At 47.6% G+C, this 14,958-nt stretch overlaps 1 protein-coding gene across 11 annotated transcripts in view; it reads right to left on the bottom strand.

Moving 5' to 3' along the window:
• Nucleotides 1-582: 582 nt before the first annotated feature.
• Lpin1 (lipin 1) overlaps nucleotides 583-14,958 on the bottom strand; it is a 73,054-nt gene continuing 58,678 nt past the window's right edge. For all 11 annotated transcript variants that reach the window (XM_051181632.1, XM_051181639.1, XM_051181640.1 and 8 more), the window contains 7 exons: nucleotides 13,094-13,220; nucleotides 11,696-11,844; nucleotides 10,988-11,074; nucleotides 9,094-9,246; nucleotides 6,927-7,041; nucleotides 6,032-6,135; nucleotides 583-3,071 (listed from right to left, as the gene is read on the bottom strand). In XM_051181632.1, coding sequence (XP_051037589.1) covers nucleotides 2,912-3,071; nucleotides 6,032-6,135; nucleotides 6,927-7,041; nucleotides 9,094-9,246; nucleotides 10,988-11,074; nucleotides 11,696-11,844; nucleotides 13,094-13,220 — 895 coding nt within the window. In that variant the 3' untranslated portion in view covers nucleotides 583-2,911. The remainder of the gene's footprint in view (nucleotides 3,072-6,031; nucleotides 6,136-6,926; nucleotides 7,042-9,093; nucleotides 9,247-10,987; nucleotides 11,075-11,695; nucleotides 11,845-13,093; nucleotides 13,221-14,958) is intronic.

Below are 14,958 nucleotides of genomic sequence, written 5' to 3'. Positions count from 1 at the left end.
ATGGAAAGAACGCATGCATATTCTCTCCTATCCATCTTGGGAATAAATAGGGTTGCCATGACAATCCACATGAACTCAACAGAAAACATGCTGATTCCCACAATGAACAGTTTGCAAGCTTAAGGATTCTGTGTGTGTCCCTGGATATTCATCTGAAGGCTCTTGGGTGGGCCTTGGACACCCATGCATGTAGAAGCCAGGACCTCAGGTATTGTTCTATCTGAGGGACAGTCCACTATGTCTGTTGAGTCAGGGCCTCTCATCAGGACCTGGGGCTTATGGATTCCACCAGGCTGCCTGTCCAGTAAGTACCAGGGATCTGCCCATCCTCACCTCTGCCAGCACTGGGATTACAAGTGCACACTTCCACATGGGTGGTGGGTGGTGGGGATAGAACTTGGATGTTCATGCTTGCATGGCAAGTACTTTACTGCCTGAGCCATCTCCAGGCAAGGGTTGATTTTTTTTTCCCAAGTTAAGGACTAAATATTGTAAATGACAGCACACCAGATAAATAAATAAATGAATAAATAAGTAAAAGCACCTTAAGAACATAAAAACAATTTAAAATGCATATGCCTCATTTTCAGAAGTCTTTCATCCATTTTGTTTATTACAGGCATTTCTAGTTCCACATCAAGCACAACACGATGAAATATTACATTGATTTTCATCACTGTGCCAGCATTCACAAACACACAGTCAATGTTGTAAATAAAACATACTGAAGTAGTGATCCAAACCTGAGACCCAAAGGGGAGTTCTCCTTCGTCATGTGGGACCAACATTTGACGACGTGTCACTGAGTGAGTCACTCATTTTCCCGAGCAACTTTGAAATGTGTGGTACTTATACAGTATTCTAGCTTGTGACCCTGGGGGTCACTGGGTTACAGTGCATATGCATGTAAGCCAGCGTGAGTGAGCCTGTTTCAGCTCATGGGGGCCTCCCTGAAGGTGTTCTTCACACCACAACCTGGACCGGGCTCAGGAAGAATTTCAGAGTTCTTAGAGTTTGGTGAAGGTGTGCTCTGATTCATGGTGGAATGATGGGGAGGTTAAAGGTATTCTAAAACTAGATTCCCAAGCCAGGTGTGCTGGCTGTGGAGGCACAAGGGAGGACTGCTGTGTGTTGCAGACCAGGTTATAGAAATAGATCCTGGCTCCAGCCATTGTGTGCTCTCAGAAAACAGAGGGCTGCAGAGGGCAGGTAAAGGGAGATTCCAACGCTTCTCCCAAGCATGAGAGGCCCACGAGCCTCTGCAGACCGATGAGCTCGTCTGCAGTCCACGGCAATCCAAATGCACTCAAAACACCGCAGTGGCAGGACTAACGTGGCCTCTGAAGGTCACCAGAAGACAAGCCACGAGCTCACAGTGGCAGGACTAATGCTTGCTTCCTTCCTTCGCTCCGGGAAGAAAACCTCCACACTCAAGTCCGAATTCCTTCATCTGTCTATGGTCCACAGCAGGAGTGCTCCCCGAGTCTATCCCCGTGGTCTGTGTGAACCACATCCTACCTTAAGGGAATCCAACAACAGCAGTGACGCTAGGTTTTCTTTCACAGAAAGAATAACAGTCTGCTTTTCTACCGCTCTTTTTTCTTTTTCTTTTTTTCTGTTTTGTTTTTCTTTTGTCTCTTCTGACTCAAATGATGACATTTAAATAGGAAGATCTTTCAGGAGGAAAACACTTTAAAAAAATAAAACTTTCAAAAGTAAAGCAAAATCTCTTACCAAAATACTTCTTTTTTTTTTTCACATTTTTCTGAGACAGTTCAACAACTACCCTCTATCAGCTTAAAGAACATCACTCAAATTCCTATTTTTTTCCTTGCCCTTAGACTGAATGGAAAAAAAGCTAAGGAAAATTAATGGTTTGGAAATACCAGAAGGTCAGTGTGTGACACAGACAGAATAAGGCTCTTTGGATTGTCTAGCACACTTAATGTTTGATGTACTCATGACAGCTGCAATCCTAAGGATCTGGCTGGGATGCACAACAGCAGCCCAGTGAGATCAAAGTAATAAATAATAACTGCAAAGACACTTCTGGAGACTATGATTCTTAAAACCAACCAGTCTCTCCAAGGCATTACTCTCGCCTGGCCTAGGTGCTGCTCCAGTCCTCATTAGTGGTACTTCCTTGCTGATGGCGGGCGGGAAGCAGACATGAGACACTGCCTTGGGGACTATCATTTTAACATAAGGCGTCACAGCTACAGAGAACTAGACAGTGCACTCTAAGCAAATGCCTGCATCGGATGTGTTAAGGCATAAACAGCCCAGCCTTGAGCTACGAGGGATGGGGAGAGATGCACCAGTGACGTGGGCCATCTTTAACTAGAGCAATTAGACAGCAGAGCACCTACATTGAGACCAAGTCAGCCATCCTGCAAAGGACTGTCTATAAAGTCAAAGCCCGAGGGCTGGGACCTAGCGAGGCCCAGGTTCCCTTCAGAGCACTCAGACTCGGAAAAGAGCCCATCCCTATGTGTGGAGGCGGCACGGATGTCACTGTCACAGAAAGGTGCCTCTTCAGCCACCAAAAACTGTGCCCATCAGAGTTCCTGGGGTGGGGACCACACTGAGACTGAGGCAGCTCTCAGGTGGTCGGCCCCCTTCTGTAAGGGGTCCACCACGCACACCACACACTAATTGCTAGAAAGGGCTAAAGAGAGCAGCACTGTGTATGCTAAACCAGACAGAGGACTGCTTTGCACACTACTAGTGTACCCAATCCTCATGAAGCCTATGGGATGAGATGCAGTCTCCATCCACCCTCCATGCTGAGAAATGTCACCCCGGGGCAAGCGGGTACTGGAAGAAATGCTCTCCTAGGTAGATGGCCCGTATATCAGCCTTCTCAGCAGCTCCAGCGTCCCCACAACCTATCCTTTAATGCTTGGTTGTATCAAGCTGAGGCTGAATGTACGTCCTGGTTTTCAAAGGGTGGCGGCGGCTCTCTCCAAAATGTGAAGTTACTGAAAGTGTCTGAACAGGGGAAGTCGGAGGAATGGCTTCTCTTCAGCAACGGGAAGACGTGGTCAACCACTTCACAGAGCCTCACATACCTGCCCGGTAAAAAGGACAGTAGGTTCATTAGCCACTGATGGACTCTGGGCTGCACTGCAGGCTGGGGGGGGGGGGGATATATTATCCCAACCCCCACTAGAGCCATGCTAGCCTCATGAATCAACTGGAAGGGAGAGGGAGAGACAGAATAGGCAAAGGCGAGAAAGCTCCCAGGAATGGCCAGCCTGACTATGCATGAAGAGCAGACAATAGGAGCAGAGGCGCCAGCGATGCAGAGGGAGACCAGCACCATCAGGGACACCGGCCTGCCATAAGGCCACATGTGGGGTGTTGGGGGAGGAACCACAAAGCACCACATTCACAGAGAAAAGACACGGGGCCATGGGCCCAGGGCCAGCTGTGAGATCTCAGGCAAAGGCTTTTGCCTTTTTACACCTTGACTTGCTCTACCAAAAAGGAAGGCAAATGGAAACTGCCCCTTGCTTAGCATCAGAAACAAATATCATGGGCAATGATTCAGTATCCTGTACTGGAAACTCACCGTTCAGTGGTGGATCACCTACACTTCAGGAAAAAGTCCCTGGCCATGGGTCAGCAAGCTTCAGCCTCCTCTGGGCAAGCATCTTGTCCTCCCTGAGCTTCAACCCCTTCATCCTCACAGTGTGTGGGACTGGACCACACAGGAGTTTCTAGCACTCCCTACCCTGGGGCTTGCCCTCTGTCTCCAGGAAGATGTTGCCTAGCCACAGCCTGCACTACAGAAAAAAGGCAGCTACATGAATCGCCCTGGAAGACCTCCAGGATCCTCCACACAGGGAGTTGGACACGCCCAACCTTCTCCCACACAGCTTAGACTCCTGTGTGACAGGCCCTGAGCCCCTCTCCACTCTCTTATGCCGAGAACCAAAAGGGGCTTTCAAAGTCCAAACTCCAGGAATTAGCATGTTCTAAGGCATGAAGTGACTGATTCAATAAGGCTGTGTGTGTGTTTAATAAAGGGCCTCCAACGGACTCATGAGAAACAGTGTGCTCGCACAGAGCAGGGAAACCTCTCTCAGCTGTACACTAAGAATTATGTCTTTCCTGGGGATTAAAACAAACAAACAAATTTTTTAAATACCTCCTGACTTGAAGGCCTATTAGCCTGAGGTTTGTGGCTATGGGGGTAGGAGAAGGGAGCTGTCCCCTGCCAGATGGTGGAAGCCACCAGAACCAAGCTAGCGAGGTTCACGTGCCCTGGCAGCAGTGCCTCCTCCATCTGGGTGGCCCATACCACCCTCCAGGCGTGGGGCTCCCTGGAGCAAGGACAGGACATTCCCTGACTATAAAGGAGGATAGCCCTGAACTCGGTCCCCAACCTGGTGGGGCTTCACATTGTAAAGACTGTCCACAGGACCATCCCAGGCTCCAAGGGACAAAACAAGCATCTGCTTGGCTAGAACTGCTCATACCCAGAAACCTACAAGATGGCTCAGTAGGGAAAGAAGGGCTTGCCTCAAAGTCTCGAAGCCTGAATTCAAACCCTAGAAGCCACGTAAAGGTGGAAGGAGAAAATAGCTTCCACAGTTGTCCTCTGACACTATGTACCTGCCTGTGCATGCAACGCACACACACATATATATGCACACACAAACAAATATGCACACATACAAACATGAATACACACATATACACACAAATTAATAATAGGCCTTGCTAGATATGCTCCCTGAAGACAGAGGCTTCCTCTCAGAGTACTTGTCTCAACACCACACAGGTGAAAGGATCCCAACTGACCACTACAGGATAGAAGGGCATGGGCCCATCTTCTCTTCCCACACCTACAGAGCTGCAGGGCCTGACCTCTCTATGAAGCCAGGAAGCCAGGGCTCCCTCACATCTGGAACTGCTCTAGTCAAGCCGGACTCTAGTCCAGCTGCAAAACACATGACCATCCTCAAAGTGAGAAACTGCTCTGGTGGTCTCATCTGGAAATCCAGACTGGCCTGGGACTCACTATGCAGCCTGCAGCTGGCCTCAAACCAACAGCAATCCTCCTGCCTCTGCTTTCCCAGGGTGCTGGGATTACAGGTGTGAGTCACAACCATGCCCAGCTCAAAAAACATGGGAGATACTTGCAAACACCAGGAAGACCCTGACAGCCCATTCTACAGATCCAACTCTCCAGTTTATGGCAGTACTGCCAGCACTCAAGCCAGAGGCTAGTTTCCAGTTTGAAACAGATAGAAGATACGTACATAGCCTCTTCAATGGATGAGGCAGAGTGACAGTGCCTTCCTGGGCTGATGTACCCAGTAGGGCTGACATGAGAGACCCACATGAGGTGAGCCAGAGGCTCCATGTACCACAATGCCTCTCTCTGCCTCGTTCAATGCAGCAAAACCAGACGTGTGGTGGCACACACCCTGCAATCTCAGCACTGGGGAGAATGAAGGAGGATTTCAGTGCTCAAAGCCAACCTGGACTCCACGCAAGATCTTGTCTCAAACAAAGCAAACATCGGTAAGCTGGGGACAGAGAAGGGCACCTCTGCAGTGCAGTGCTAGCCTAGCATGGAGACTGAGGACACAGAGTTGAACTCCATTTTTAGAGGAATTAAAGATTAAAAAGGGCTGGAGAGATGGCTTGGTGATAAACTGCCTTCCCTGAAGTCAGGTATCATGCATGATAACAGTCCCAGTGCTGGGTCATTGGACACAGGAAGCATCCTGCAGCTCGCTGGCCAGCCAGGATATCCCAGTGGGTAAGACTCAAATTCAATGAAAAACGCTGTCTCAAAAATTAAAGTAAGAGTGATTGAGGAAGATGCATGACATTTACCTCTGACCTCCACGGATATGAAGACATGCAAGTATACTATACATACTATATACATCACATACAAACACACACACATGTTAAAGCAAAGTAGCGATGGCTAAACATGACTGCAGTGGACAGTGATGCTGGCTTTGGGACAGTGGGGGGGATCAAGCTCCTGGGAAGCTGATAAACTCACGAGCTGATGTTGGTCTTGGCGTGCTCCTGCACCAGCTCGCCCTTGGGGTTGACAGTAAAGATCCTGTTCAGGGACACTCCCACTTGCTTGTAGGAATACACATCCTATGTTTAGAAAGGGTGATTGGGCATGTCAGGGTGGGCAGGGAGTTCCCTGTACAAACAAGCACATGCCACCTTTCACTGAATGTCACGTTTATCCAGTTTTCACTAATGGTCACTGCACCTCATGGAAACAGGGACACATTCAGCTAGCTTTCCTGCCTGGGCCTCAGTTCCTTCAACTCTTCAGGACCTGAGCTAACCTCCTCTATCCCCTGCCAGGCTGGCTGACATTCCTCGGGCTTATTTTCTAACCCATTTTTCTCATTTCATTATAATCTGCCACAGGTTTTAAAAGCAGAGTTTTCCAATTGAGTAGTGAATATGCAGCTATACTCTATAGAATACAAAACCTTGCAGCAACATCTCCACACCTTCCTGTCACCCTATGAGTCTTTGCTGCAGATTTTGAACTAAACCTACTGGAAAGCATGGTTCACATATGCCATCTCCACTCATTTCCTTCAGCTGGGGAGATCTCACTGCTTCAGGCTGGAGGCACAGGACCCAACACTGCCATCAGACAGGGCTGGGATGGTGGGCCCATCTCGCAGGAAGGACCCAGTACCTCAGTGCCCTTATTTTACTCACTTAAAGAGTAATACACAATTGCAAGTTTGTGGTCCAGGTCACCAGCATCAAACTCAAAGAAGACCAGAGGCCATGTCTGACTGACCTTTAACCTCTTTGCCTTAGGAGACGTTCACTTTACATGTACTCCTCCGCCAGCCTTCATGAAAACTACTAGCACCAAGGGCAGCATCTGAGGACCCTGTGATCCCTCGGGTACTTACAGCAGGACGGTTCCCAAAAGCAGCATAGAAGGGTTCTGTGTTCGGGAAAAACAGGTTTTTGATGTCGGTCAAACACTGGACTTTGAACTTTTCTGGCTTCTTTTCAATCACTTCTCTATTAAAACAAATAAATAAATAACTGGTCAGCTTGGGAGGACCTACTACATTTGCATTAAAGTGGTGTGATGGCCACAAAAGCGGCTCAGTGGGTAAAGAGGCTCGCTGCCTAGTCCAGCAGCCTGAGAGTATGCCCAGAGCCATGTAAGAAGGGAAGCAACCCTTGCATGCTGTCCTCTGAGTTACACACACACACACACACACACACACAAGCTCACTGGTGAGCACACAGGCCAAGTTCCAAGGACATCTATAAATGAAAGGGAGGCAGTACAGGGGATCAGAGTCATTATAGGAAGTTTTAAAGTGATCCCCGTAACAATCTGTCACACATGATGGGATAAGAGGAAGGAGATCACCTCTGATACAAAGACACTGAACACTGGTGACATCTAGTTAGGAAATTCTTTCTTAAATTTGTTATTTGTATGTGTCAGTGTGCCACGTGTGTGTGGGTGGCTTGTACAAGCCAATAGATGATGTCCAATACCCTGAGGCTGGAGTTACAGGTGGTTGTGAGTCATCCAGCATGGATGCTGGGACTCAAACTTTGGCTTTCTATAAAGCAGGAAGTGCTCTTAACTGCAGAGCCTGTTAGATTAAAAATAGAGGGGGGGGGGAGACAAAACAACAAAAACAAAGAACTACTACAAAAATCTGGTTGTGGTGGCAACACATAATCCCAGAACTAGAAAGGTGAAGCATGAAGATGCCCCAAATGCAGGCGTTAGCATGGTCTACCTACTCAGTCCCAGGCCAAGTCAGGGCTACATGGCGAGACCCTTCCATAAGACCCTTCTGCAAACATTCTATGGGGAGTAAAACAATGGTGTCCAGAAGCACTGCCCTTCAGTGTGCTTCGGGTGCTAGCCAGAGAATAATGTAAGAAAAGGTAAATAAAAGCTATAAAACTTATAATTTAGGTATCAAAATGATACGATGGACCTTCTTGGTCAAAATTATAAAAAACTCATGGCTGGAGAGATGACTCATCAGAGAAGAACACTGGCTGCTCTTCCAGAGGACACAGGTTCAGTTCTCAACACCCACAAGGCAGCTCATAACTGCCAGTAACTCCAGTTTCAGAGGATATGACACCTTCACACAGATATACATACAAGTAAAAACATGAATGTCCATGAAATAAAAAAAGTAAATAAATTATAAAAAAAAAAATTAAAACTCACTGAAATGGACAAGAAAAACCTAAATAAAACAGATGGGTCAGATTCTTGAACTGGATGATCCAATATTATATTGAGCTATTAATTTTCTCTGAACCGGTCTCTAGATTCATTGCACTTTTAGTCAAATCTCAACAGACCTTTGGATGCTTTAATGAAACTTGGTTCGGAAAGCCACATGGCAGAACAGTGGGTACAACACAGCTTAGACACTGCTGAACATTCCATGTGAGCACTGCAACCATGGGTACTAGTCAGAAGAGGCCAGCTAAGAAGAGAATGCGTGCACGCGCGCGCGCGCGCACACACACACACACACACACACACACACACACACAGAGGGACAGACGCAGACATGGGGACAGATTCACAAGCCAGGCAGGACGAATTCAGACAAGTGACGGACAGATAAGAAGGCAGAGCACATATGGACAAGGAAGTCAAGAATTCAAATCTGGGTACATTCTTGGTGAGATGACACCAAGAGGTAGTGTCACTTCAGTGTGACACTAAGGGAAAATCTTTCATTAATGTGATACTGATGCATTCTTGGTGACTCGAGATTATTAATGCATTCAAAGAGACTGTATTTGGTGTGCTGTGCGAGGAATCAGTAATGCATTTAACACACACACACACACACACACACACACACACACACGGGTTCTGGGGCTCAAATTCCTCTTTACACTTGAAAAGTAAGGGCATTTATCAACAAAGCCATCTCCCCAGTCCAACAGTCTACTCATTCTGCAAAATTGGCAATGAGGAAGAGAGAACAGGGCTGACCAGCAGGTCAGCGCAAGGGGGTCAGCTGGTCGGATAGTACCTGTGCAGGGAATGGGGGTCGGATGGCAGGGCAGTACCTGTGCAGGGCAGAGAAGAGGCTGCTCGGGCTGAGCAGAAGTGGTCCCTGTGGCAGCACAGTGCCCCTCTCGTTGACCCAGTGCAGGTAGCCCCTTGTCATGTCTGCCATCCCAATGGCACGTGCCGAACAGTAGAGAAACTTGTAGCCGTTCCTGAAAGACACAAGCCATTTACCTTGAATAGCACTGTGAGATGGAACTTTGCCGCATCCCAAACCCTTTTCTCCATCTGCCCTATGAAGAAAGGCATGGTTGCAAGGGCCCACATGTGAAACACTGTATTCTGTAAAATGTTATTTCCAGGGGACAATGAGCCTGAATGCCTCTCACTGAATCATAGATGAGCTCTCTGTGTCCAAGCTAGAGTAGTTTTCCATTATGATAAGTCACCAGTCACCTCTTCTGCATACCAGACAACACCATGCTTCCCATAGCTGGACAGAGAGTGGTTGCACAAGGATGGAGAGACTTTCCTGGGGGTGGAGTAGGGTGGTGAGATTCGTCCACCACCGAAAAGGACAGCACTACAGGCTGTCCCGCCCAGGTCTCTGAGGCTCTTCCCATCGTCCCTCAACCACAGCAGTGGTGAGGTACAGAGAAATGGGGGAAAGGTGCATGGTACACCATCCACTCTTGATGGTCAGTGGCCGGCATGGAGTCTGGAGAACCTTGGAGCAAAGCATGGCAGAGCAGCCTGTGCCCAGGTTTCTCATTCTGCCCCAGTCACTACAGCCTGCTTTATTAAACGATGCAGGGACTGGAGAAATGGCTCAAACCACGGAAGCCTGACCACCTGCAATCCACCCAGAACCCATAGAGCGACGGATGCGCTGGCACCATCTGCAGTCCCAGCACTCCTGTGGTGAAATGGGAGGCATAGACAGGAGACTCAGGCCAGCTAACTGGAATACACAACAGTGGCACAGACAAGAGAGATCTTGTCTCAGTGAGGTGGGGGTGAGAACCAACTCCTGAAAGCTGTCTGTCCTCTGACCTCCACAATCAAACTGAGGCATGCCAACACAAACACACACACACACACACACACACACACACAAATACACATGCACACACACATACATGCATACACACAGGAACACACATGCACACGCACACACAAACACACATGCATATGAACACATTTACATACACATAAACAAATGTGTGTACACACAAACACATATGCGCACATACATATACACGCATGCACACATACACACGCACAATAAAAAAAAAATACAAAATCCGAAGCCCACAATCCAGGCAGACTTAAATAGTTTTGAATGGTTTACCACCATCAAATTTTTCAAGATAAGCTGTTAGACTGGGGTCCTCAGCACAGCTATCTTGGAGCAGGTAGATGTAAGACATCTGTAGTGATGCACTATGGGACACGGCGTCCCCAGCGCAAAGCTATCTTGGAGCAGGTAGCGGTAAGACGCCTATAGTGATGCACTGTCAGTCACAGCTTCCACCCATCAGGTGCCCATAGCACACTGTAATCATGACAATCAAAAAAAGCCTTGAAGCATGGTCTCGCATGCCCAAAATTCTAGTGCTTGGGAGGCAGAGACTGTGAGTTCCAGGCCAGTTTGGGCTACTTAGTAATAGACCCTATCTCAAAATTAAGTCTCTACACACTAGTGTATATTCAACGGTGGATGGTGCAGGGGGATCCCAAAGCTACCCTCAGTTGAAGGTCACTGTTGAGGAAAGAAGGGATTCTTGTCTCATTTGTAATCCTAGGGGAAAGACAATCTTACCCGCCACCTTAAGGAAGCAAGTTCTTCTTCTTTGTAAGTTAATCCATGCTCGAAAGGAGAGGTTCTGTATACAGAGTGTGGGAGCTGCAAACTGGCAGTTACTAGGCGGGAGTCAGACCCTCTGTACTTACTGGCTTACTTTATGGTATAGCTTTGCAATGCCCTGGTGGGTCCAATCCTTTCCCAGCGTGGGCAAAATATGACCAAGAGTATCCGATCTAGATAAAGATGAAAAACATATATACATAAGGCAAAGGTTACTTTAAGAGAAGAAAAATGCCCAACTGGCTTAGATACAATACGCATGTCCCATAAAAATACTATCAGTAAGAGCTGGCAAGATGGCTCAGATAGTAAAGGTGATTGCTGCCAGGCCTAATTGGCTTGAGCTTGATCCCAGGCACCCATATGTCAGGAGAAGAGAACAGACTGCCCCCAGGTTGAGCCCTGAGGTCCGGCTCATTCGCATACACAAGGACCCACAAAAACGTGTGGAAGAAAAAACTAAAAGAAATAACAGTATGAAGAAAATCCATGGCCTTCTCAACAGAAAGCCCTAGGCTCACAGAAACATGTGAGGACACTAAGGGCAGCTATGGTGAGTCACCATGCGGAGGGTTTGCCAAACCCAAGTGAGGAGCTGCTAAGCATTCCAGCATTCTCCAAAATTCACCAGGATGGAGAGATGGTACCCAAACAGAAACAAGCCACCAGGCCCTGGTGGCAGCTATGGAGGACCAGGTGCTACCCCTCTCTGGGAAGTTCCAAATGCACCAGAAACTGTGTGCTCCAATTCCCACAATGGAAGCCAGCTCAGACCGCCCTGCAGATAGACCCACCTCGTGATGGTCCCATCGATATCTGAGATGATGACTTTATCATCCCAGTTCCACAGGTAGATGGTGCCTTCACAGCGACAGGTGCCCTGGTACTGTGTGGTGACACTGAAAACCACATCGTTGGGGCCATTCTTCAGCTTCAGGCTTTTCTGAAAAACATGGGCCATCCGTGTTCTTGACAAGGACATTAAGGGCTTGCATGGCCTCCAGGGGCTTTCAAATCAAACCATTTCCCCAGGCTACTGCCAAGTTCTCACACTTCTGTTTCTGGCTTTAGCTCTTTCCGGGGCTGGAATGATAACCTAAGTCAGACTTAGCTATCCCTGGCCTCACTTGTGAAGCAGTCACCACTCTTTACAAAGCATTGTTTCTAAAAGCAATGCTAACTTGATCCAGAACTTAGAGTGTATGTATGTGGAGTTAAGTGACTGGCTAACAGGCTTCACCCAAATCATACCATTACATAGGAAATGTAAAGGGTCTTGGTATAAGAACACAACTGCAAATCAGGAAAAAATGTTTTCCCTCAATATTGTTTTTGGAAAGAGAGGCCTTGAGTCCATAAAAACATAGACCAGGCCCAAGCACATCATAACATCCAGAAAACAAAACTTGGTCGATCTTCCATCTTTGCTAGTATACTCTGAGACACAGCAGCTAGCTGCACAGACCCACAACGTTGACTCTAAGTGTCCCCCAGGGCACTACAAGTGGCTAACATGGAGTCATCTTTTCCCATTAAAACTATCCTATCAAAACCTGCTCTCCATAAATTCTCTCAATAGATACACAAGACTTTCTTTGTAGAAAAGTAGAAATACCTACTCTGATGGCCTTGATTTAAGGAGGTTGAAAAGGCCTCCTTAAAACTAGCCACATCTCACACACACACAAACACACACACGCACGTGCGCGCACGCGCGCGCACACACACACACACACACACACACACACACACACACACACACACACGAGGGTTCTCTAAACCTCATCACACCTGCTTGATCTCTACCAATTTTATAGATGCATTTGTGTTAACAAGCATCTCTCTCAAAGCAGAAACACTCAGGAGAGATTCCAAAGACTCTCGACCACTGATAATGAAGATAAATGGGCTCAGGCAAAGCTGTCTCCTCCTTCTAGGTCAGAAACAAAAGCAACTCAGGAGTGCAAAGTCATGTAGCAGATCCATCTGAACAGATACAAGGTCAGCTTGGAAACATGGGGTACCAAAGTGAAGTCACCAGCAGGCATGCTGGCATAGGAAAGGACCTAGAAGAAGGGCTAAGTGAGCAGGACAGTAGGAGGGACCCTCAGACCTTCAAGAGAGACCTATAATTCTCTTTGGCCATGACCTGAGGTTGAGAAATGCAGCTGTACTGAGAGCAAGGGACTCACCAACTGCTCAGACGTGAGCCGCAGGGTCTTTTTGTAGCTGATATTCGACAAGAGAGAGAGGTGGCTTGAGCTCGATGGGTTGGCAGCCGCATGCTCTTCATCACTGGAGGATGACTCGTGCTTTATTCTGGAACACATGGTGATGTAATTAGAAAACACATCTGGGCAGCCATTAAAAATGCATTAGGCCCAGAATCAATGATTCAGTCAATCAGGTCTCCTGGGTGGTCATTTGCCATATGGCTTTAGATTTATCAATGAACTCTCCTATATCCCCATTCATACATGGCTTCATTGTTGAGGGAGAGGGGCTGCCTCTCTTAATTCACTTCCCTGCTTACCAACTCTCATCACTCACTTTTAACTAGTGTGATTCCACTCCTAATGAGCAGGACTACACCCATTCTGGCCCAGAAAGACACAAACACACACACACTCGCCTACCTCTTTTCTCTTTCCACTGAAGGCTATGGGCCAAGCCCTGCAAGTTCAAATGTCTACAGTCCAAACGCTACCGGTTGTCTCAGATCCAGTTCCATCAATTCCAAACAATCAAACAATAAGGACACTCCCTGGACCTAAGTTTTGCCACCCCCAAGACTCCTGGAAGTCACTATGAGCCAGGAGGACACTACCAATTGCTCACAGAATGCACAGACCAATGTCCCAGTTCTGGCAGCTCCTACAGGCTGGGGCTGGGAGGCAGGATAAGACTCAGGCCCATGGTGTCTAAGTGCCTCACAGAAGACAAGTCAGTAAATTAGTCGCCCCCTGAGCTCAATTCTGTGGCTTCATCCTCCAACCCAATAATATTTGTTCTGCTTTCCCAAGTCTTCACACCCTGCAAAGTACTTAATAACGGGCTTGAGCTAAATGGGAAAAGCCAGGCACACCTCTGATTGGTCTTCTGTTGCTGAGATAAAACACCAAGACCAAAAGCAACTTGGAGAGGAAAGGGTTTACTTCAGTTATCACTCAATGTCTGGTCACATTCCATCCTGATGGAAGTCAGGGCAGGAACTCAAGGCAGGAGCTGACGTGGAGCTCTTAGAGGAGGGCTGCTTACTGGCCTGCTCTTCATGACTTATTCAGCCTGCTTTCTTGAGCAACAACCCAGGGCCGCCTGCCCAGGAATAAATGGCACTGATGCATCAATCATTAAATAAGGCAATACCTTACAGGGCTGCCTGTAGGCTAATCTCGCAGAAGCATTTTCTCAGTTTTAAGCTTCCCTCTTCCCAGACATGCCTAGGTTTATATCGAGTTGACAAAAATAAATAAATCAACCAGCACGCCAACTTTCACATCCCTTTATCTTCCTAACTCAGGGAGTGTCCCCTCTCAACATCCTCTCAGTCTGTCCCTGCCTCCATTACCCCTGGCCTGCCTTACGGTCACCCCGATAGCCTCCCATACAAGCCTTTCCACCACAGAAACGCATTAAAGAAGTGATCTGCACAGCCTGAGGCTGACCAGGACTGAGAAGTCATCATGGGGAACACTCACACAGCATCCCCACTTCTGGGTGGAGCCAGATACTGAAAAAAGCAGACAACATTGCCAGGTCATCCCTGCTCTCTTCGGGTTTTGCCTAAAGAAGTCAGTCCCAGAACAGTCGCCAGGGCCAGAAGAGCATTCCTGGTATTCACAAAGCTTGTGAATAAGTTCTGGGATCAAAGACCATGTCAAAGGAGACAGGCGACATACAGGCTGGAATTCTGGTTATCTGAGGCAGACCTGAACTCTGGTGAGTCAGAGTGTAGACAGCAGCTGTGACCTGAAAATCAAGGTTGCCAGCTCAAGGAAAGATACACTGTACTACTTATGGCGAATTAATTATTCCTGCCTTTCTAAGTTGCAGAACA

The sequence above is a fragment of the Phodopus roborovskii genome, unplaced genomic scaffold, assembly GCF_943737965.1.
Source record: "Phodopus roborovskii unplaced genomic scaffold, PHOROB, whole genome shotgun sequence".
Lineage (NCBI taxonomy): Eukaryota > Metazoa > Chordata > Mammalia > Rodentia > Cricetidae > Phodopus > Phodopus roborovskii.
Note: the sequence above shows the minus strand (reverse complement) of the source record. Positions and strands in the feature narration are given on the sequence as shown.